This window comes from Pezoporus wallicus, unplaced genomic scaffold, assembly GCF_028554395.1.
Source record: "Pezoporus wallicus isolate ANWC-B61680 ecotype Strahan unplaced genomic scaffold, APGP_CSIRO_Pwel_v1 contig_13954, whole genome shotgun sequence".
Taxonomy (NCBI): Eukaryota; Metazoa; Chordata; class Aves; order Psittaciformes; family Psittacidae; genus Pezoporus; species Pezoporus wallicus.
Window position 1 is genome coordinate 2,731,904 of NW_026638000.1, and position 24,940 is coordinate 2,756,843.

General features: G+C 43.1%; 1 protein-coding gene across 2 annotated transcripts in view; it reads right to left on the bottom strand.

Annotated features, from left to right (window-relative positions):
* The window catches only part of DOCK1 (dedicator of cytokinesis 1), a 315,270-nt gene that overhangs the window by 8,700 nt on the left and 281,630 nt on the right, over positions 1-24,940 (bottom strand). For both annotated transcript variants that reach the window (XM_057408682.1, XM_057408683.1), the window contains exons 47-51: positions 23,318-23,455; positions 19,746-19,891; positions 14,862-15,060; positions 9,589-9,742; positions 4,535-4,680 (exon numbers count right to left, since the gene is read on the bottom strand). In XM_057408682.1, coding sequence (XP_057264665.1) covers positions 4,535-4,680; positions 9,589-9,742; positions 14,862-15,060; positions 19,746-19,891; positions 23,318-23,455 — 783 coding nt within the window. The remainder of the gene's footprint in view (positions 1-4,534; positions 4,681-9,588; positions 9,743-14,861; positions 15,061-19,745; positions 19,892-23,317; positions 23,456-24,940) is intronic.

Genomic DNA, 24,940 nt, shown 5'->3' on the forward strand with positions numbered 1-24,940 from the left:
TGCCCTGGTTTCCCTTTCTATCTCAACACTTCCATTATACCCAGATAACCAGTCTCATGCTCCTCGTGCAACAGGATCCCAGAGACACAAAATAAACTCCACTGTCATCAGCCAGGCGAGACCGTTCTGGTCCTCACTTTCAGCCTCTGCTGTCCCTCCTTGCCAAGCTCTCTATCTATGCTGGATTGATCGATATGCTCTCATCCAAACCATTATCTGAAGCTTAGTAAGTGTTATAGCCAATATTATAAATCTAAGTGCTCCTTTGCCTATTTTCTTTGAGTTTCCCTTCTCGCTGTGAATACAAAGCAGGGGGGTGATTGGTATGCAAGGGTATGGATGAACCCGTAAAGGATGATAACTGCCTGAAGGAATCCCTTGATGTAATAATAATCCTTGAAGGAGTCATAGACTTCTTTTTTTTACGATCCCATATATTATCAAGAGCATTTTTAGCAGAACAAATCATAGAGTGCAAGAATGCATACATAAGGGTTTCAGTTAACAACAGGTAGAGGACAATCAGAAAAATGTAATTAGAAGATCACCCGGATCAAAGACTTAAGGTGGACCAAGTTAACAGTGGAGTCCAAATAATCTACGATCACCACCTCACACACTAAATGACATTATTGCCTGCAGCTTGATTTGATCATAGAATCATGGAATGGTTTGTGTTGGAAGGGACCTTAAAGCTCATCCAGTTCCAACCCCTGCCACAGGCAGGGACACCTTCCACTAGAGCAGCTTGCTCCAAGCCCCTGTATCTACCTGGCCTTGAACACTGCCAGGGTTGTGTTTGATGTATTTGATGCAAATATCACTGCGTGCTTCTCAGTTCACTACAGCAGCTTTTTCTGGCTTTCATAACTGACTGCAAGGCAACCAGAGCAAACAGTGTAGTAATTTCTCTTACAGGGAAATGTTTCTATTCTAAACGCTACTAAGATAATCTTATCTACAATATTTTAAACTGATTTTTCTTCACTGATACAAAGTCTGTGTAATTTAAATGATGATCAGTTTACTAGACAGAGAGTTATAAAGTTATGAAATATGTAGCTATTTGACCCATGAAACAGAAGGCATTAAAAACTGTGGAGTGGGATTTAATCACAGTAGTAATAAGAATTTATCCATCTGATCTTTCATGCCCTGCACTACTCATTTTCTTGATGTTCTTTAACAGCTTCCTTCCTATAAGCCTGATGAAATAGATGTGCAGAGTGATTGTTATAAGACTAGAAGCCGTCCCTAAAATTAATTCTAAGACTAATACATGTGGCTTTGTGACAAATCTGCTTTAGCTCCATTTTGCAGACTTTGAATGTATATTTCCTCCTCTTGGAAGGTTTATAGAAATACAGATGCTGAAGGAAAGCTTGGACAGTGAGCTAATGATGTACAGCCTGTATTTGACTGCATTTCTAAGGTATGCTTAAATCCTGAGGGCCTTCAACACTGGATGTTACACAACGGGCTCCATCTCTATTATAAAATATATGAAAAGAAAGTGGAGGGAATCTGAGCAATGAAGGCTGCAAAGAGGAAAAATACTGAGCTGAATCAAACTTTGCAAAAAACCAACAGTATATTGCTTCTATTTTTATGAACTTCCATTAAATGATGCAGAAACCCTGCTCATGACAGGTACAGGAGCTACACAAGGTCACATCCTCAATAGCAACGTGACCAAGGCTGGAAGCTGAGTTGTCTTCAGGTCTGGCCTTCAACCATCACAGCATGATGGCATTTGCAGGCAGTACAGTGAATATCAAGCATTCGGCCATGAGTGGAAGCTCCTCAAACAGCCTCATAGAATAGTTTGGGTTGGAAGGGACCTACAAAGCTCATCCAGTCCAACCCTCCTGCAATGAGCAGGGACATCTTCAACATCAAGTTGCCCAGAACCACATCCAGCCTGGTCTTGAATGGTTCCAAGGATGGTGCAGCAAGAAAAAGGAAACTGGCTATTGGGATTTTACTCCTCACCATGTGTTTGATCATCTCACTGTTAGTGCTTTTTAGCTGAAGAGTGAACTCTCATTAACAACACCGAGCTACTACCAGCACCTATATCATAGGAACTGAATTTACTACCCTGGAGCTCACACAAGAGACAGTTTGAGAAACTGGAAACCTCATTTGAATTCCTGAGGTTTCTTCATGGAGATGGATTCCTCAGACCCGACTCCTCGCAGCCCTCCTGTAATTTTCCACTTAGAGGCCTGAATTCAGGTCAAGCGAGAGGTGGCCCCTGAGAGAGAAGCCTGGGAAATGGGTAAGAGCTCAGTACATTTTGATGGGAATTAGAGGAAAAGGGGTTGCAAAAAAACCTTAGTGAAAGTATTTACTGAAACCATCCAGCCATGGGGAAGAACTGAGAAGGGAGGATGAGAGCAGAGAATTCCTCAATGTATGCACAAAACGTGTAAAACTTGGTGGGTTTAATGACACTATTCATATTCCTGAGGTTAATTCTATATTTGCTTTTTTCATCATTCAGAATGAAAACACCAAATTCCTGCAGCAATGCAGTTACAAGTTCAATCATGGAAAAGCTGGACTTGTGTAGTGCTGCGCACTGTGACAGTCTGTCTTAAACAGAACTATTCCAGAGCTAAAACTGAGCTCCTAAACTCATGGAATGCTTTGGGTTGGAAGGGACCTTAGAGATCCTCCAGCTCCAACCCGTGCCACGGGCAGGGACACCTTCCACTAGAGCAGCTTGCTCCAAGCCCCTGTGTCCAACCTGGCCTTGAACACTGCCAGGGATGGGGCAGCCACAGCTTCTCTGGGCACCCTGTTCTCCTCTGCTGAGATCAGAAATGCTTTCTCTAAGCACGACATTTACTGAAAAGCAGATTACTCAATAGAAGTTCGTTGCAGAGAAACGCTGCAAACCACCCCTGCAAACAAATAAGAATCACTACCACTGGGTGCTTTTGCACAAAACAACAGCTTGGCCAAAGTTACACGTTCCAAAGCGGAAGAGAAGAAAAGCCCTGGTACTGGGTTTGCGTGGCAGGATGTTGCCATCAGGGGGACTAAAGGGGTGGCTTCTTTGAGAAGCTGCTAGAAGCTTCCCCCAGCTGGCCCCAGGATGGCCCTGCTGCTGTGATAATGTACTGAAGAAGGGGGAAAACCTGCATAACAGCTACTGCAGCCAAAGATAAGAGTAAGAAGGCCAGGTTGGACAGAGGGTGCCATGGTTTAGTGTGAGGTGTCCCTGCCCATGGCAGAGGGGTTGGACCTGGATGATCTTAAGGTCCTTTCCAACCCAAATCATTCTATGATTCTATGTGAGAGGAACAGCCCTGCACACCACAAGGTGTGTGGAGAAAGAGAGGAAGAGACCATGGTGGTCCATGGTGGAGCAGGTATCAACCTGCAGCCCAGGGAGGACTCCGCAGCAGAGCAGGGGGATGCCCAAAGGAGGCTGTGACCCCATGCTGGAGCAGTTCATGAAGAACTGCAGCCCATGGGAAGGACTCACGCTGAAGAAGTCCCTGGAGGACAGTCTGCTGTGGGAGGGACCCCATGGTAGCGGGGGCAAGAATGTGAGAAGTCCTCCCTTGATGTGGAAGGAGCAGCGGAGACAATGTGGGATGAACTGACCACAACCCACATTCCTCGTCCCCCTGGCACTACTCTATGGGAGGAGGTAGAGAAAATGGGAATGAAGTTGAGCCTGGGATGAGGGGAGGGGTGGGGGGAAAGGTGTGTTAAGATTTGGGTTTATTCCTCATTATCCTACTCTGATTGGCAACAAATTAAACTAATTTCCCCAAATCAAGTCTGTTTCCTATGAGTGACTCTCCCTGTCCTTATATCAACCCTTGAGCCTTCCGTATGTATTTTCTCTCCCCATCAAGCTGAGTAGGGGGGTGACAGGGCTGCTTTGGTGGGCACCCAGCATCCAGCCAGGGTCATCCTCCCCCAGCTCCTTAAACACACATTTTTTTTCTTCAAAAAGAAAATAAATGGCCCTGCTGTAAAGCACTGCTTTAAAGAAAAGAACCAAACTAGTTTTAAATGCTTCCAGAATACAGGAAGACGCTGAAAAAGCCAGCTTTCTTTGGAAAGCTTACAACAATGCTGCTGATGAAGAGTGTTTCTGAGCTCCTTGCCTCAAAGGGGGCACATGTGTTTGCCTCTAGGAAATAAGAGGCGATAAGAAATAGCTCCAGAAAAGAAAGATGTCAGATACGTGTTTTATTTTCTTCCTTGAGGATTTAAAGGCTGTTAAATCTAACTTGCTGCTGAGACTATATCCTGTTGGTTGAAGCTCCCTCACTGACACAGCTAACAGCATTTTGCTTGTCCTCTCCACCAGAATGAATCCGACCTCCCTTCAGGTTGGTCCCTTTGAGTGATGCTGTTCCCCTTATGCTCTACGCACTTGTTTGGAACAGCGGGAATCTCTGGACCTGGATCTGAAACATCCACGAGCAGAATTCCATCTCCCTGCGGATTGTTCAGGGCACAAAGGCAAAGAAAACTGCAGAAAATCCTCATCCTCTCTGGGACTCACCCTTTGATGGGCAGGGGGGGAGGTCGTTGGGCTGATCAAGTCTTGACTTTCCATGAGGTTCCCATAATCGGCCATGCTTCCTTTGAGAGGCAGAGGAGGAGGAACGTCGGGGATGTCGGAGCTGGACATACCGTTGAGCTCCAGGTCTGTAAAGATCAAGACTGAGTTAGTTCATTCAGTAACTGAATCAAATCCAAAGATCCAGGTTCCTACATGAGCTCCGATGCCGTTGATACTGCCGTAACGCTACACACGCGCTTTGTCTATGTCTTCATCTTTGTTACTTGAATGATGCCCTCTTTTTAACAGAAAATGATTTTTCCTTCAGATCTCCTGCCAAAATATTCAGAGCTCAGCAAATGTAATTTTTCTCAGCTGTAAGCTCTGCATTTTCACCTTCACACTTCAACAGAAGTTCTGGTAAGTGCACTAAGAAAACATAACCGAGCTGAGCTTTATTTGCTTCCCCTCAGTAAAATAAAAGCATCTTGTTAATAAAATGCACAAATGAAAGCCTATAATTAACTACATCTCCCTCAAAAACTTCCCAAGTCCAGGTAACTATAATAAATGAGCAGTCGTCGGTCCTTGAGTAAATAAAATCACGCAAGAGAAAGTACAAAACATTTATTATTGCTGTTTGCCGGCTAGACAGTTCCCTTCTCTTAGCAGATAAATCCTAGCAGGTAGGTGCTGTAAAGGCGAATAGCCTGAGGGACAGTGAAGTTTATTGAGGCCTGAGTGATACATTGGTTTCGGTGTCGAAATCCACCCACGGTGTATTTCAGGGCAACTCAGTCATTTTAATACAGGCAAAACCCACTGTGAGCTCTACGAGGTAAAACTTAATTTGTTCCTTATAAATTAGGGAAGCGTTTTGATTTAGGAAATGAAGAAAAAGTTCTTTTTATTTCACTGGGGTGATTTGTGAAGCGAGGGGAGGATTTGTTTATGCAGGTGTTTTGATTGCAAGGTTCCTTTCAGTATCTCACCAAAAGCACCCTTTTATGGCTCCTCCAAATGGCCTCTCGCTAACACAATTTAACTGTGAGGTGGCTGTATTGATTTGTCACTGAAAACGGTAATTTTCCTCTTCATCCTTTCACTTGAACTTTCACCTATGTCTGGACAAGAGTATTTTTCACCCCGGGACTTCAAAATTTCAGTGGCTACTTCTACATCAGGCTGAAAAGAGTTGTTTGTCAATTCCTTATTGCTTTTTCCAGTGCCCCTGCTCTACATCCTTCCTTTCCTATATAAATAGGATTTCTCCATTCCCTTAACATTCATAATACTTTCCTTTAAACATCTCCATCAGAATCTGTTTCTGCTGAGCTCATGTCATCGAACACGTAACTGGAATCCACCACCGCACATTTGTAACTAATCATTAATGCTGCCCAACTTCCCTGTTCATTCCATATGAATTTCCCAGCCATATCATACATCTAAAGATCCTGAGGCACTGGAGACCATAAAGCTCACAAAACAGCTCCTCGACATACATCCTGCATGCCTCATCCACAACTATGTATCTCTCTGTATCTCTCTCTATGATCTATTTGTTTTTTCCATGCAGTTATGGATAATACTGGGAGATGCTTGGAGAATGGCATTTTCTTCAGTGTTGTAGCTTTAGCCAGAACTTCAGCAGAACCTTGAAGCCTGCTTCAGAAAGGGAAACCTTCATTTGGGATTTACTGCAAACAAGCCATGTTTTTAGGTCTCACTATATGCATTCCTTGGGTGAAAACGGAAAATGAATATAATAACACACTATTACCCAAAGAGAAAGTGAATTTAACTGCCCTGAGCACTTTATCTTTGCATCTTACAGGATATCACAATCTCAACCAGCTCCATCTAAGCCACTGGATGGGGCTTGGAGCAAGCTGCTCTAGTGGAAGGTGTCCCTGCCCATGGCAGGGGGTTGGAACTGGATGAGTTTTAAGATCCCTTCCAACCCAAACCATTCTAAGACTACATGTAGACTAACAGGTATTAATAGAAGATGGTAAGACCGAATTTGTTAGGAATGATACAAAACCTTTGTTTCTTTAACGTTGGCACTTGGAAGATCAATGGAAAGGCAGATGAGCCATGTTTTCACTAGAGCTGCAGAGGAAACAAGGTGTGGAGGCAACACTTAACATCTGCAATACTCTGAACAACCTACATGGTCACCAGCTACCTGTGCAACTGTGTTCTGCTCTGCTTCTGTCCCTTTCCCTACATTACAGCACTAATTTTCTGCAGCCCCCACTGTGTTCCTAGCTGGCACCTTCACTACCTCATCCTTTTGCAAAACAGCAAGAAATAAACCCCTTTGAATGGGGACAGAGTATTTCCATCCACATGAATAGTTTATAATATGCATTAACAACACCATTTGCATTGTCTGGCAAACTATTTAGTAGAACAACAATGCTCTATAATGACAAAAACCTACTTGCCTTGACTAGCTAATCTCTCCCACAGTTTAATGAAATCCAGGAGTCACCAACCCTTCTGCAGAAATAGGTATTGACACAAACTGCAGTCATTTTCAGTTGTGTTTCAAGATCTATTTGCTACAGATCTATTCATTTCCTCCTGCTCCATTCGGCTGAACTACACCTCGCTAACTCAGGCACTGCACAAATAATTACTCATCATTTCAGGCTGGTTGTCATTATTCAAGGTGTTTCATCAGACTAATATGCTCTGAATATTTATTCCTTGCCTTACATGGGCCACTGAGAATATCTGTGCTGGCAGGAGATCAGTTAGATGCCTGTTTTTTTCCATCTTAACCTAATGATCAGATTTTACACTCCATTCTCCTAAACTGCCAGCTAACAAGCAAGCAGGATTACTTCGCAACCCATTAACTGTGTTTAGCCAATTTATGCATTGAAGTAACTTCTTGATCCTTGGAATTCCTAAAATCGTTTATCATGACCAATCCTCAATTAGGGGAAAGAAGCTGAACCTGTTCTATGTAACACTCATAAAACATCAGTACATATATATTATTTACTATTATATACTATTTATATTTAAAGATATATAGCAGCCTTCCAGTATCTGAAGGGGGCTGCAGGGATGCTGGGGAGGGACTCTTCATTAGGGACTGTAGTGACAGGACAAGGGGTAACGGGTTCAAACTTAAACAGGGGAAGTTTAGATTGGATCTAAGGAGGAAATTCTTTCCTGTGAGGGTGCTGAGGCACTGGAATGGGTTGCCCAGGGAGGTTGTGAATGCTCCATCCCTGGTGGTGTTCAAGGCCAGGTTGGACAAAGCCCTGGGTGATATGGTTTAGTGTGAGGTGTCCCTGCCCATGGCAGGGGGTTGGAACTGGATGATCTTAAGGTCCTTTCCAAGCCTAACCATTCTATGATTCTATATAGTATTTATACTTATTTATATCTATTAAATATTCTCAGAATGCTGCATCCCTGGCAGTGTTCAAGGCCAGGCTGGACAGAGCCCACAGCGACATGGTCTAGGGTGAGGCATCCCTGTCCAGAGCAGCGAGATTGGAACTGGATGATCTTAAGGTCCTTTCCAACCCAAACCATTCCATGGTTCTATGATCTGTGTGCAGAAAAATGTGATAACTTCAAATACTTTTTTAAAGGAGAAAACAAGTTAGTTTTAATAAAATGTACACAGGAAGAACTAATCCAATTCGAAGAATATCTTTTGCATGAGTATATATACTTCTCTGTATTTCCAGTTTTTAGCTGGTAGATTCTTGCTATCAAAACTGTAAAGAAAAGAAAGAGTTCAGTGTTATAACAATATTTGGCTTAGATGCCTGGCTCTGCAAAGGAAATGCTGCATTGATTTCCTCTTGCCTTTCCCTCTTCCACACGTCTGCAATCAACAAGTTCAAATCATTAAAGCAAAGCCACGTGCCTTTAGAAGACAGTTCTGTTGCTATAGATCTGTAGAATAAACACATGCCAGCTCACAGGATGTGTATCTGCAACCGGCAACAGGAGCTTTCCAAACCACTGTTTAAGGGTAAGGGTTTTAAGTACCACAAGACACAAATAAAACAGAGACCTTGATGGAACAACACTTTCTTCTTAAAACTGAGCATCTATTCTCCCCTTTACCAACTTCTCTGAACTCTTGACAACTGTACTAGCCATTTGGGTACATGTATCAAGCATATCAAAAGATAATACATTACTGTTTTATCCTATGCTAGCAATTAAAACCTCTGAATAGCAGGTTTTGGACAATGGCACAGACACAGGTGCTGTATTACACCCAGTTTTGCAACAGGCATTCCTGAAGACTGAAGAAAATAGGTGATATTTTACAGAAAACAGGGGAAGTTTAGACTGGATATAAGAAGGAAATTCTTTCCTGTTTGTTAGGGTGGTGAGGCACTGGAATGGGTTGCCCAGGGAGGTTGTGAATGCTCCATCCCTGGCAGTGTTCAAGGCCAGGTTGGACAGAGCCTTGGGTGCCATGGTTTAGTGTGAGGTGTCCCTGCCCATGGCAGGGTGGGTTGGAACTGGATGATGTTAAGGTCCTTTCCAACCCGAACTATTCTATGAGTCTACAATTCTATAAAAACTGAGTGATAGATGTTAATGTCAAAAAATACATCAAAAAGACTGGCTTTTTCCCCTCTCCTGCCTTGTACTCACTAAGCAGCAAATAAAGTTGGTTTCAAGTACAATTACATTAAAAGATTTTCTTTCTGAGCCTTTAATGCTCCAAAACCCCCCAAATCCAATACAGAATCAAGTCCAACACTATTTTTGACAGTTACTCTATACGAAAGAAATGGTTAATGATTATTTGACAGGGAAAAGCAACTTTTTCAACCCAACATCTCTGCTTTAGGAAAATGGTGAAATAATTGCTTCTGACAAATGCCAGGAGCATGATGTTAAGAGGCAAGTTCTTGTTCCTGCAAGCGATCCCATGGTGAGGGCAAAAAGAGCAGCGCAAAGGACTCAAACCTTAGTGTAATGCTATGTTTAGGCAATACATCTCCCCACTACAAGTTCTTTTACATAGAATTTGCTAGGAAAAGAGCCTGAAGACTCACTGGACTGTATGCTGAAAGAAAGCTTTGTCCGTGGAGTTATTGGGGGTGGTGTCACTTGGGAGCTGGGAGGTGATGGAGAGACGGAGAAGCGTCTTTCGCTTGAAATGACGTTTATGACTTGGCTTTTTGGTCTCTGTGGCCGCAGCGGGCTGATCTGCACGGGGGAAAGAAACAGACACATTAAAGGAATGCATGCTGAATGCATTACTGAAAGCAGAGCTTGGGATTGCCGTATTTTCCTCACTACCTCTTAAACAGTAATAAGGCAATGGTAACACACACAGTACTTCTGATTTAATGCAGTATTTCACAGCTCCAAGTCTTCCCCTTCCCCCAAGGAACCACAATGTGATTTAAGGCATACACCTTCCTGCAGCCTGGCGTATTTTCCTGAAGCAACGAGCCAATTCCCCAAACTCTTGCTTCGTAGCAGCCAAGGAAGTCTATAGTCTATATCCTTACACAACATTATCCAGCATTCAGAATCTTTTCTGTGTGTTGCAAAGGAGAAATCTGAAGTGAGGGAGGAGTGCTTCCTTCTGTTTTCACAAAACAAACCTTAAGAGGCTTTGTACAAAAGGCTGTGTCTCTGAGACCCTTCCGTGGGAAATGAATGACCACAATGTATGTAACGTCTTGTGGAGAGTTCATCAAGACCTCTCAGAAATATTCCTGATGTTAAAATTCAAGTTCTAACACTCCAAAGGTTTTTTCTTCCAAGATCTTTTAAAGCATATTTTTAGTATAAAGGATAAGCAAAGGAATCACGTTCTCAGAGGCATGTAATTATAAGAAAGCAACTCAGGAAACCACAGGAATCGATTAGGAAAGCTGCAATGCCAAAATCCAGAGAAAACTCAACAACTAGAATCAAGGTCCCAGGTTAACCTGCTCTGTAGCTACTTATCTCAAATAAACCTTCATTTCTGCTGTGACTGATGAGCTTGGTCCTCTTAAAGCTTCACATGGCTCTGCCAGGGAATATGAACTCTCTGGAGACCACTAATCCGTGATGAACCCATTGCTAATATTTTTTGGTCTGACAAAAGCAAGATCAATAGTGAGTGATGTTAAATGCCACTAAGTCCATAAAACGAGCAGCCTGTTATTCTGACTGCTCACACAAGCCTTTGAGTGCTCTGTTCACTTCCTGGCTTCAGTGTTAAGTTTGCCATCACAGAATCAAAGAATGAACAATGAGAATTTATGTTAGAGAAGTTTATGTAATACTTAAAAGGAGATCTAAATCTTTAGAAAACTATGAAGGCATTATTGACCATCTTCACATACCGAAATGCTTAGGTTATCCTCTGACATGATCATAGCAGTACAAGACCTCTGTAATTAGGGCTTGGGTTTTGATCAGTCCATAAATTCATGATGAGTACAGTGAATTTTGGAAAGAAGTATTGGAAGTGGATGATCTAAAGGTCCTTTATAACCCTAACTATTCTACTATTTAAGCCATGTAACGAGGCAAAACAGCCTCTGAATACTCCTTTTTAAAGACTATATAAAAGCTCCAAGAAATGATTCTACAGTTTTATAATCTACCCATGTTCTTCCATTGCAATTTATGTTACTGGAAAAAAAAACCCAAACTCCTATATAAAAGAATCCATCACAGTGATGGAAACACTCATTTTGTTAGAGAACTCCATCTTCGAAGGATAGCAGAAGCTCTGCAGAGATGGGAATGGCCACTGTCGGACACGTTGCTGCACGTCTCACTTGATACTCTCTGTAAAATTGGTATCAGTCTTGCAAGTACATTGCACAAAGTAGTGGGTAAACAGGATCTAGAATGGATTCACACCTAAGGTTGTTGCAGCCTTCCCTTCTGAAAGCAAACCCCTGCTAACAGCCTATTTGTAGTGGGTAAAGAATGATTTAGAATCCGAGTGTGGTCAAGCATCAGCTAACTGTGAGATGTGCATGGTGGGGTGAATAGCTGAAACTGGACTTTTGTACCACCAAGCACAAGCCTGCTATCTGCCAGTAACTGGCACGGGCTGGTTGCGACCTGTGATGATACCTGGATGAAACCTGATGAAACCTGGATGCTGGGGAGGGACTCTTCATTACGGGCTGTAGTGACAGGACAAGGGGTAATGGGTTCAAACTGAAACAGGGGAAGTTTAGATTGGATCTAAGGAGGAAATTCTTTCCTGTGAGGGTGGTGAGGCACTGGAATGGGTTGCCCAGGGAGGTTGTGAATGCTCCATCCCTGGCAGTGTTCAAGGCCAGGTTGGACAGAGCCTTGGGTGCCATGGTTTAGTGTGAGGTGTCCCTGGCCATGGCAGAGGGGTTGGAACTGGATGATCTTAAGGTCCTTTCCAACCCGAACTATTCTATGATTCTATGAAACAGAAGTGACACACAATGAACCCACCTACTAATACACAGATGGAAGCCAGTGATTAAGAGGCTGACCATGCCCTGTGCTCCTGCACATCCATTATTCTGACATATCTCTCTACCCAAATCCATCACATGCTCTCATTAATTCCATCTCATCCATGACAATTTTGAGCACTGGTTTTCCAGGCTGCTGAGTACCCTTCAGCACTACCTCAGACCACACTTCATCACCCAATCTTGCTCATGAGAACATGGTGTGTCAGATGTGCCATAAGTCACACTGTAGTCAGCACGTCTGGGGTCTGCCACGTCATTCCTACCCACAGAGCAGCCTCCTCCATAGAAGAAAGATGGGCTTGATCCATCTGGTGTTAGCAAATCCAAGCTGGATGTTATTCTTCCGCTCATTCTCTTGAAGATACATATAAACTGTCACTGTACTAAAGAAAAGAATGTCTTCTGCTGTAAAGCCCCCAAATATTTGACAAGTCAGGACTCAGAATCCATCAGAAAATTCACCAAATAACTGAAATTTTGTAATGGAATTAGTGATGGTACAAGGGAGTTCTAACCTCTCAACAGAACAAATCCAGTAACTATCATACAAAATCTAGTAACTAATAGTAGTTTAATACTAAAATCTCACATTTAAAGCTCTTTAAATCTTTCATTTTCATTTCAATTTCTGGTAAAATCTGGATTCCAACTTTTTTCTTTTGGAAAAAACCTCACCTCTAATCTTCCTCCTCTTCCACTGCATCGTCACCTTTTCTTCTCACAAACTTTCTGCTTCCAGGTTATTCATGCCAGAGAAATCAAAACGCCTTATTCTTCATGAAACACTGAAGTACCAGTGCTCTGGGAGTAATTTCAACTTAAAAAGGGAACTTACAGAGTTCAGCCCACAAAAGAAGAACAACGGGAAAGCTGAATTCTTACCCACAAAAGATAAGCATTTCCCTTTTATATCATTAACAAGGGCACGCGTCTGCAGAGCGCAAAGAGTTTAAGACAAGTTTTATCTTTAAGCTGCTTGCCATGATATGTATAAAATTCCTGAAGACAGCAGTGGGAACTGTCCAACCGCTCTTGTAAACTGAGCTCAAGAGAGTGGCTCCTCTATTTCACCTGCAAGAGAAAGCAAACTGCACTAACAGCAAGCATTTAAAATTGACTCGGGTGGTTTGGAGCTCATCAAGGAGTTTGCAGATACTGAAAGAGGAGTTTTCCTCTCACCAGCAAACTCCTTTTCTTATTATTGATCCATGGATTTCAAGAAGCTGAAAGTAACTACCTCTGACATTTGATTCCCCTCCCTCACTATAAGCAGTGGAGTATCAGTCATACCAGTCATGCACTGAAAGCTCCACTGGGAAGAGTGGAAAACTTGAGCCAGACCATGTCGAGCTTTGCTTGGTTTTGTTCCTCCGACAACAAATGGGGATATGCCTTGAAGGGTTCACAGGTCCTTTCTAGCCAGCATTTGCATTTTTCCAGTCATAAGCAATCTTCTCCAATGCCCAAGAGCTCTCAGAGATGACAGTGACCTTGCAGTGACACCAACCAGCTCTCCAGCATCCTTGGATGCCTCCCATCTGGTCTAGTGGAAGGTGGCCCTGCCCATGGTAGAGGGCTGGTACTGGATGGGCTTTAAGGTTCTTTCCAACACAAACCATTCTGGGATTCTATGACATGGAAATCTCACCAAAAGTACTCTGTCTGGAAACACTCTAATGATGCTGACCTGGCTGGCTTTGGCAGGAGAAAGCTCCATTCAAACCAACCGTGGCTGATCCTAAATGTGCTGAATTCAATGGGAAAAGTCGTTGGATTCAAAGGAGTTTGGGTGAAAAGCCTGAGATGCGCAAAGGGGATTTTATCTGAGGTTTTTGCTGAGCTCACACTGGGTCCACATCAGACAGAACAACTCTGATCTTCCCAGCTGTTAGAAGGCACATCTGAGACATTAAGCTCATCTTCGGGTGGAAAAGAAGGAGCAAACCCAGAAAACAGAGGAACAATGGCTAAAAACTGGAGTAACGTGCCACTACAAACAGCAAAGAGAAAGACTTACAGGATCTACTTACTGCAAGTCAGGGAGAAATAGTTTTGTAAGTCCAATGTAAATGGCACAGCCACCAAAGCAAGACTCTGCTGAGTTATATGCTGGCTCTACAAGTACTTGTGCAAAGCTCTGATACAACATTGCACTTCTTTCTGAAGGGCAAACTGTAAACTATTGGCCTCCAAAGAGGTGTCCAGGCAGGGATTTGGGGGTTACACGTAGTTCACACAATCTCTGCTCCAGCTTCAAATGGCCTTGCTTTCAGCTTCAGAGCTAAAACTTCTTGTTACCCAAGCCTTTAGGATAGTTTCAGTGAATTAAATACATGCCAAGGGGAGAGGGCTTAAGAGAGATATGTCCTGTAGTTACTCTCCTTACACACAGCCACCACTGGAACCGCTCATGATTTTCTGCTCGAAACAGCCTTCAAGAATGCATAATTGCCACACACAAAATGGCCTTGTAACATTCCCACCAAACAGTGTCTTGCCGTAGTCAGCTGAAATATAAGGAAACCCATCGGGATCTATGGGGAACCTTAAACATAAAAACGGCTGCTAAAATGGTAGCATTTATTTTACTTAGGATATACCATCTGTTCCTTTTATCAAATAGTCCTATACAGCTTTTGGTTAAGATTTTCTTACGAGAGACTGTGATTTTTTTACCCTGTAAATAAACCCTGTGTTTCTGATGCATTATCACATATATTACTATCGTAGCATATTCCCTTGGAGATGGTTTTGGTCCAAAAAGAAACTAAATCCCCCAAAATCACCATTTTTCTTTAAAAAGAGAAAGAACACTGCTCAGGATTAGATAAAGCATTACTTGCAAATCAAGTTACCGTTTCTGACAGGATCACTGCTTCAGACTGCTGCAGAGAAATATCAGTAGATTTAAATTCTTTATCAAATATCTCTTGATGCTTGCTGTTCCTTTTCTCTTTCTTCTTTTCTTTCTTATCTTTATCTAGGTCATCCTTGTCCAATTTATCTTGAGACCTAGAATGCATCTTTTTGGGCAGGAGGGGCTCCAGCACAAACCTAAAGGAAATTGTTGATGGTTAGAGCAGTAAAATACCATTTGGAAAACATGTAACTTTTGTTTGCATGTTTCCCAAAGTCTCCTTTCATAGAACCACAGAATCATCTATGATCCTTTGAGTCAGTGATGCTTTGCTAAGCCAGGACAACTCAGCAGAGAGAAAAGGAGGGGGCAGAAGGTTGTAACAATCATAATTGCCTTACAATAAAATTTACTGCTGAGGACCCAATAGTGGGTATTTCCCTGCTCTGCAGTAAATTAACTGGTTTACAGCTACACAAACTCCTGAGTTCCACTGCATGTGGTTTACATAACAATGAGGTTCCCATCCAGCACTCCCACTACACCTGGCACGGGTGCCAGCACCCACCTGGAAAGCAGCGCTATAGAAGCACAGGTAATTGCGCAGTGCATTAAAGAAATGTCACTCCTATGTTCCCTGCACCCCTGGTAGATGCAGTCCATGGGTCTACCAATGCCAAGTGCCCAAATTCCTCCTAGATCTTCATTTTTTTTGGCTTCATTTGGGTGGAGAAAGAGGATGTATTTATTCCCCAGAGAAGGAATAACAGCTCAGAAATTGCTTTGCAGAGGTGGAGTGATTTTCTGTGCAACATGCACAACACAAAATGCTTTTTATCCTTGTAACTCATGACAATTACAGCACCTGCTCTCTGAAAAGCAAACAACATCACCCCTAATGCAAGGGAAACACATGTATGGGGCACAAAAGCAGGAGGTACAGAGGTTTAACCACAGACACGAGCCCCATTCCTGTCTCTAATAACACCTTGTTTGTGTATTTGGTTTTGCATGCATTTTTATAGCATTTTGATTTTATATTATATACATAATCATATACTCGAGGACATATATCCATATGAGTGCCCACATACAGTCACAGACCCACACTTCTGCTCCCCTACAGCATGCCCTGGTAAGGGGGAGCCAGGAGGGCTGAGCTAAGCTGTTCTGGTGTTCCAGATACACTCCAGAATGACAAATCAGCCAGATGCTAGCAAAGGGCAAGGTTAGCTTCCAAAACCCAGATGTATTTTCCCACCTGGAATGCTTCAAGTGTGTCAATACAGGCAAGCTTGATGTACTACAGCCATCAGCTCTGCAATTTTTATGGTTCATGACTATTATTTTTCTGGCTACAAAGGAAAAACATCTTTAGGGGTTGAAGGAACTTTTAAAGGAAAACTTCATATTCCAAAGAGTTTTTGTTGCATAGGGAAAGCACTATTCTAGAGTAATATTGGAACTCTTCTTAGCTAATTTAAAGGAATCTTATCTTACCTTTGTTAATGACTAATTTAAATACAAGGTAGGTATTTTGCTCTTCTTGAGCTAAAACATCCTTAGGTAGACAAAGTATTTTATGATTTATTTTACATTATAAACTAATACACCAAAACCATACCTTGGTCAGATTTTACCTGATTGTACCCTGACAGGTTTTCATCATGTTACAAAACTGAAACCAAACCAAAAAGCCCCCCCCAAAAAAGGAACCAGCTTACGTTTTAACACTGGGAAAGTATTTACCATCCCATGGGGACGCATGCACGTACAGGCCACAATCTTAACTGTGTTCAGTTTTGGTCTCACTGCACAAAAGAGGTGTGGATGGGCTGAAGATGGTCCAGAGGAGGGCCATGAAGATGATCCAAGGGCTGGGAAGCTCATGAGGAAAGGCTGAGAGAGCTGGGCTTGCTCAGAGAAGCCTGGAGAAGGCTCAGAGGAGACCTTATCACCATGTTCCAGTATTTAAAGAGTGGCTACAAAGAAGATGGAGACTCCTTTTTTACAAGGAGTCCCATGGAAAAGACCAGGGGTGATGGGCACAAATTACTCCTGGGGAGATTCCAACTGGACACAAGAGGAGAATTTTTCCCAATGAGAACTATCAGCCATTGGAATAATCTCCCTAGGGAAGTGGTGACTCCCCAGTGTTGGACACTGTTAAGATTTGGCTGGACAAGGTGCTGGGACATCCAGTTTCGATGGTGCTTTGCCTAGAAAGGCTGAACCGGGTAATCCTTGAGGTCCCTTCCAATGGGGTATTCTGTGATTCTATGATTGAAATACTGAAATTTGCAGTACAGTAATCCTAATGACCTCCATCAGCAGCAGTATCCAAAATTACTGCTCTTTGTTATGTTTGAAGCACTCAAAGCCATTCAGTCTTTATCCTGAGTTAGCTCATTTGATGCAAAGAAGCTCCAACCTGCGGCAGAGGCCCCTGAGCCATGATGCCTCATAAGCAAAGCCAAAACCATGTGGTTTGGGAGACAAAACCGCAAGCTTTCTTCATCCCATTCTACAGATAGGGAAAAGGGAGGGTGATGATTCGCCCAGGGCCACAATGCCTGGGCCAGAAGACACCAGCTCTCCAAACACCATGTGTTTTACCTACAAATTGCTTATTTTAGCTGCTGGAGGGCAGTGACAGCCACCTCGTAGGCTGATTGCAAGTTTACAAGAGGAATTGCCATTCTTCAGACAATGATTAATTGCTTCCCTCCCAGGCATTACTATTATTAGGACTATTAATAATCTGTATGCAATGTATGGGTGATAAAATGGGTTATCACGCCGTGCTCCTACTTGAAGTACATTAGGACTTTCAACAGACGGCTCATCACACAGGCATACTGGGACTTCCCCACTTCCAGCCACTGCTTAGAAGTGCTCAGATTTGTACTTCTAAGTCCCCTTTTAAGCAGGGAATAAACCCAAGGCCCTTTTTTTAAAGTCAGGGTTTTATTTTACATAGAGTTGTAAAACACATTATACATTGGGAGTTGTAAAACACATACTATGTCAATGTCTCCTTTGAGTTTTTACTGTTTAAAAGCTCCAAAGCAGGAGAAGCTGGAGATGGCATAAAATAGAAGGTGGATGAGCTGGGCAAAACAATCTGTGGGCTCTGGTTTGAATAGTTTCTTAGTTCCATCTGTAATCTCAGAATTAACATATGAACAGGGGGGAAATGGAAAGCAAGAGAGGACAACTGACCATAAACCAAATCAACTAGGGTAGGTACATGGGGGATCTTCTTCCAAGTTAGTAGTGACAAAGCACCCATACGATTTTTACAGTCATTTGAATTTTTGAGGTCCTTATGGTCTTTACATCTGATGATATTTCTCTTGCTCCGCTGATCAAGCAAATGAGCATTTTCCCCAGGTTTTCCCAGGGATGACAGTTGTTCATTATAGTTTCCTCACACGGATTCCAGATGTATTGCTCCGGGCTTGAAGTAGGAGCTGAGCTACACTGTGATCTTCATAAGGGTTTTTTTAATATACATACTAAGTGGACTCCTGAGATGCTCCCAAACTGCTGAGTGACACCTCCTTCAGCAAAGCAGGCATGGAGAGGTGAAAGTTAAGAAAAGAGCATCCAAGGAGAAATTAAATTATATATACCGATTTTGAAGGGAAATAGATAAAGAAGTGGATGCAGAGAAGGAAAGAATCAGTATTTTTCTTCTGAGACAAAGTCGCCTGCTATCCAGGGATGGATGCAGCAAGACAACTTTTGTGGATGAATTAAGTCAAAACACATTCTCATCTCTGCTGTCCTACATTTATATCACCATGACTCACCGCGTATACATTATGGAGGGTAATGCGATGGAGCTGAGCTGCAGTTCTTCCCAATGGGTAAATAAACTGTAATCAAAGGAAGTATCATATAGGTCCTTAGGTGCTGTGTTTCATTTTACACCCTGGTCAGGTAGAAACTGCCTCTGAAGGTTCACAGGGGACACTCATGTTTCTAGTTCTAGGTTAGCATCCCTTCAGGAGGCTTTAAAAACCTGCCTCCTTGGTCATATATTAAGTTTCAGGATTATGGGAACGCCTGGGGGGAGGAAGAGGGAGAAGGAAACTTCTGAACCCCACAAAGCACACAGATGATGCTGTTCTTTTGAGGGATGTGCCTGTGAGACAGCGCTTATCAACAGGATTCCTGGTTCTCGCATGAAATATCTTGATAAGTCTCAAAGTACAATGTTGCCATAAGCAGCTTTTCCTCTGGCAGCAGAAGTGAGCAGAAATGATTGAGCAGGTAGCTAATCCCTTCCTTCTCCCAAGATCCACCCGTTTTTACCACGACAGGGCTGGCTGAACATGCATCTCATCACTGACTTTGGACAACATCACTCTGACCTATTACACCTGGGGTACTTTACAAGGGAATCATTTATCTCCTGCTTGTTTGGGGTTTTTAGTTTGAATGCTTAGGGGATTTTGTTTAACTTTGTTATAAAGAGAATCCAGGAAAGCATTACGTTCATGGTTAAAAAAGGGACAAAGAATATATCTGGAGATAAATGTCTGTATAGTTTGGGGTATTTTTAGCCAAGGCTGACTTAAAAGCACCATGCCTACCCCACAGTAGTTAGTCACACTGTTGTGTCACATTAGTGTTTGTGGGACACGATGATGAACCAAGTCTGGTATAAAATACACTGGGAAAAGTCCCAACTAAAACACCCCACAGTTCCTTATGAGAGAAAACCACTATCCTGCTGCCACACAGGAGGAGTCAGTGGGATCGCAAAGAGTAACACTGAGATCTGGAGTGGGGTGGTGATGATCCTCAAACTACCAATGTGCACACTAAACCGTGCTTTACAGAGGTAAGACCTGAAGGGTTATTTCTTACTCACCCATCCGAGCCAGGTCGAGAAGGTGTGCTGTCAGAGGAGATGGAAGACACTGATGCAACAGAGAGGGGCCTTGAAGATGATGGCATCGTGAAGGATCTCACCATAGACCGTGGCCGGCTGCCTCGTCTGTCATCCAGACTTGAAAGCTGCAACGAAGAAACACAAGATCTTACTTCTTAAATCACAGTAGAGCTGACATCTGGTTACCAAAAGGAACGTGGAGATGTTCCATGGCTTTTCTTCGATGTAGAGTTTGATGTGATTTAATTATTCATTGTGTTTAACAACAAAGGAACAAACTCCAAAGAAAATCCACTTAAAGGACTTGGAAGAAATATGTAGGTCCTCATAGGCACGCGTATAACTTTAATCATATTCCAATAATTTCTTTGTTTCAATGGTATTTACACACTTTTTTTTACATCTGGGCTTTGAAAAGGAGCTTTCTACAAATAAGTTTGGTTTTCATCCATCTTCACGTCTGAATTCACTGCCCTGTCAGTATATCTAAATGAAGTGGAGCTTAAAAAAGGAAAAGAGAAAGAAAGATATTCAAAAGAAATGTGAAGAGAGCCAATTTACAGAGTGACATCGAGGTGAAGAAGGAAATCTATGAAAGGTTTTTTATGCTGTTTCAGACAATTTCAGAGTTCTGAATATTTATGCAAGCTTTGTTAGTCATTAATAACTGGTATATGCATAAAATAACTGAACTCTTTCAGTCAACAAATAAGAAGCTCATGCTGTTTAATTACAGGTATATTTTCCACCCTGTCAGCTCTTGGCAAATTGGCCTTGTACAAGGAAGACAGAAGCGATAAAACTCCATCAATCCTGACAATTCCTACTGGTGGGTAGAGTGAAATTAGAAAGATAACACCACCTGAGTATGACTTTCCACTGAAAGTCATACTTCATTGAAATGACTGACACACAAGTATCATTAATGTCAATTATTCCTGCTCTCCTTGGAAATAAATTGCTATTAGAACTTTTCTCCTCTTAAATATATTGCCAAGATGGGATTTGAAGGGCTACAAACAGAACACCGCTTAGAAGGGTATCATAAAGGCTCGCACATTCCCTATAAGATCTCACTGTTCCCATTAAAAAAAGTCACCACTATAGACAAAAGTGAAAATTAATCTCTGAAAGAAGGCCTATCATAAAATACAACAGGATACTTCACTGGCATACACTATGGCATACGCTATTCCACTGAGGTTTTGGGAACTCAGAGGACATCACTTGGCGCTTCTTTGCTGTCCTGCCGGCTGCAGCATCTTTCTTCCCAATCCCTTAGCCCAGGATGCTCTGTATCGCATAGAATCCCAGCCTGGTTTGTGTTGGAAGGGAGCTTCAAGCTCATCCAGTTCCAACCCCTGCCACGGGCAGGGACACCTTCCACTAGAGCAGCTTGCTCCAAGCCCCTGTGTCCAACCTGGCCTTGAACACAGCCAGGGATGGGGCAGCCACAGCTTCTCTGGGCAACTCACTGTGCAGAAAGCAGAAGTTCCTTCCCTCCCTGTACCCTGCACCATCCACTCCTGAGAATAAACCTCTGTGGGATTTTCCATAGGCAATTTGGAACCAAATTCACATCCTGTTTACATTGATGTGATTGACATAACATCCACAAACTCAGTGGCATGTGCCCATTAGTGACCATTACCAGAACTGGATGAGGAGGGTGCTGTTTGAAGGCTATTTAGGCATGTCTTGATTCCTTCACTCTTTTTAGAATCAGTTTAGTGTCTGCTTCTCATTTAGGGGCAGAAGAAACAGAGAAGAACTTCTAATTGGTATAATTCTCCTTTTTTCTATTTCTTAATCATTTATTTCTTAATTTATTAAGGGCTGGATTGCGATGGAGCTCCCTTCTGATATTCTTGCCTTGGAAGGTTTAAGGATGGGAAGGCAGGAAGGGCATGAAAAGGGTGCAAAGGTCATCTGTCACCTCCCTGTGCAGCTGTGCTTTAGACACTGTTTTCAGACAATAGGTGAAAACCACAACTGCAGATGCTTTTAGCTTCATGGCTGCAAAAGGTAACCTTCAACATCTGAGCCCATGAAGTACTATCTGTCTCAATATGCACGTGAATTGACATAGCCTCTCCAAAACTGATGATCCAACCCAACTGGGGCAACCATGCAATTTAGCCTTCTCATAAGGAAGCCACCACACACTAGATCATCTTTAAGGTCCCTTCCAACACAAACCATTCTGTGCTTCTATGATTCCAAGTTCAGCAGCAAAGGGGGGGATGCCAGAACTTCCTGGCACTTCCAATGTGCCAAGGGCAGGCTTACAGCCACCACGGCACCCTGTGCTGCCATCCTGCTGCCCACGGGAGTGGGGTGAATGGGGTGTCCCCGTGCTGAGGTGGGGGGACCTGCAGAGCCATAAGGCAGGAGAGGATCCACAACTCACCACCACAGGGCAGATGGAGGAAGCTGGCTGTCTACCAAGTCATCCTAGTGCTGTACCACATACCTCTGTGGTAAGAGGACAGACGGGTCCTTTCTCATAAATCTATGTGCTTTATTTTCTGGAGCAGTGGGAAGAGATGCACAGCACATGCAGGTTTCAAATACCGCTGTCATTCCACAAAGAAACCTAAAGGTTATAGCACTTTTACACCACTGCTGTCACAGCTTCCAGCAGAGAGAGATAAAGCTCACCCTGGCAGCCCTGAGTATATTCTTAGGATACCAGCTCCACGTCGCCAGTCCTAGAGCTACTCTAACCATTAAGGGTGCTGAGGTGCTGGCACAGGGTGCCCAGAGAAGCTGTGGCTGCCCCATCCCTGGCAGTGTTCAAGGCCAGGTTGGACACAGGGGCTTGGAGCAAGCTTCTCCAGTGGAAGGTGTCCCTGCCTGTGGCAGGGGTTGGAGCTGGATGAGCTTTAAGGTCCCTTCCAACCCAACCTGTTCCATGATTCTATGAATTATGCAGCTGTATGTTGGCTTTTGGCCTTCCTCCCTCATGGGTAACACTCAAGTGCAAAACAGACCTCCACTGGAAAAGCCACCAAATACTTGGCTGTGCCTTAAAGATGAAGCAGCAACTGAAAACAGCTTGTTGGAATGGCAAAAGCAGAAACTCCAGCACTATGAAATCCCATCAAGTAGCAGGTATCTTGTTACTGCCCGCCTGCATTTAGGGTGGTACCAGAGTACGTAAGGCTGCATGAAACTCTAGAGCAGCACAGCCCTCATGTGTCAGAAGGAATTACATCTATGGAAAGGTGACATTCAGCTCTAGGAGAACCATGGAAATTTTGTTTTGGTTTATTTAAACCCATTTCCTTAAAAACTGAAGAATTATCTTGACTTCAGGCACTTTAGGAACTGTTCCCATGCTGCGAAATGAAAGCACTAAGGCTTTCTCAGCATCTTTAATAGCATCCACTCAGTATTTAATAATCTGATGACCACTGAGAACAAGCAGGCAATGCTGCATCAACCCTGCTTTTGTCATCAGTGGCAATTATAACAGAGAAATAGACAACAGCCTGGAATTTAAGGGGATTCCACATATCTAGGAAATATAAAGTTAGCAGGTAACTTACGACAGCGCGGACCCCGTATTGCTTTTCCACTTTGTCTTTCAGTTGCCTGAAGCAAGCCTCCATCCGCTCGTGGAACGGCCGCAGTGCCTCCGTCACCTTCTCCCCATGAATCCGGATGCCTTCCGCCAGGAACGGGATCTGGAAAGCAGAGTTATGTTGCTTCAGTCTGCCTGGTCCTTCCTAATGGAAGGGTTAAGGTGAGACTCCCAAGTATGTTGCATGAGGGGCGAAAGAGCTCATATAATAATAGCGATGATGATAATGACAATAATGATAATAACAACCATAACATCATCAACAACAATCATGAGACTTGTTCAGCCTGGAGAAGGCTCCTGAAGGGGAGACCTGAGAGCATCTCCAGTGCCTAAAGGGGCTGCAGGAAACCTGGAGAGGGGCTTGGGACAAGGGCCTGTAGGGACAGGCCAAGGGGAATGGCTTTAACCTGCCCGAGGGGAGACTGAGATGAGCTCTTAGGCAGAAGCTCTTCCCTGTGAGGGTGCTGAGGCGCTGGCACAGGGTGCCCAGAGAAGCTGTGGCTGCCCCATCCCTGGCAGTGTTCAAGGCCAGGTTGGACACAGGGGCTTGGAGCAAGCTCCTCTAGTGGAAGGGGTCCCTGCCCGTGGCAAGGGTTGGAGCTGGATGAGCTTTAAGCTCCCTTCCATCCCAAACCATTCTATGTGTCTATGATTCTATGATCATCATAATTCATTAGCTATGAATCATAACATAGTAAAAAAAGGATCTAAAAATCTGCTATAAATGATTTCCTTTTTCCTCCGTTAACTAAAGTCCTTTAAAATGAATACACCCATAGCTCTGCCCTGTAATCACATGCTGGAGGCACAGATGAATTTATCAGACAGCACAAACACTCCTGTGATGTTATATTCACAGGCCCCCATACACACCGTGCTTCCAAATGGCAAACTGATGAATGCTGACTCTCACACTGGGTTATTAATACCAGTCCCTTCCCTGCTTCGTGAGGATATAACCTTAAAGGAGAAAATACTTGCATGCTTTGTTTAATAAATCCTATTTATATAACTGGTAATGGTCTACATTCTCTGACATATATATATTGCAGAGCAGTATTTATTAATAAAACACGTAGGTTTATGTACTACCCATTTCTTCTTAGAAAAACCCTTTTATTTTCTTTGGGAGCAAAACAGAGGAGAATAAAATTAAATTAATTCTCTGTTGTAACTGAAAATAATCATTTATCTCCGAGGCTTCTGTCACAGCATATCCCTGCCAACAGAGGATTATAGAATTAGTTCATAGTGTGGAGGTGTAGCTGACCTTTTAAAATGGTTTAAGAGAGACATTTTCATTCCCACAGCCATCCAGACACACCGTTAAGAGTTTGCTACCTCCAGCTTAGGGCAAATATTTCCTCTTCCAGGTCTGCTTCAGCCCACACAGGGCTCCGATTGTAACTTGGAACTTCTCTGCAGCAATCAAGCTAAGAGGCTGCTTCTTCATAGTTCATAATTAAATCATAATACTGATTAAAACCAGATCTTTCTAATAGGACTGAGCAGCAATCAGAAGGAGCAGCTTTATTAGTAAGAATAATAAATCCACAGGTGAATTACAGGTGAACAAACTCAAGCA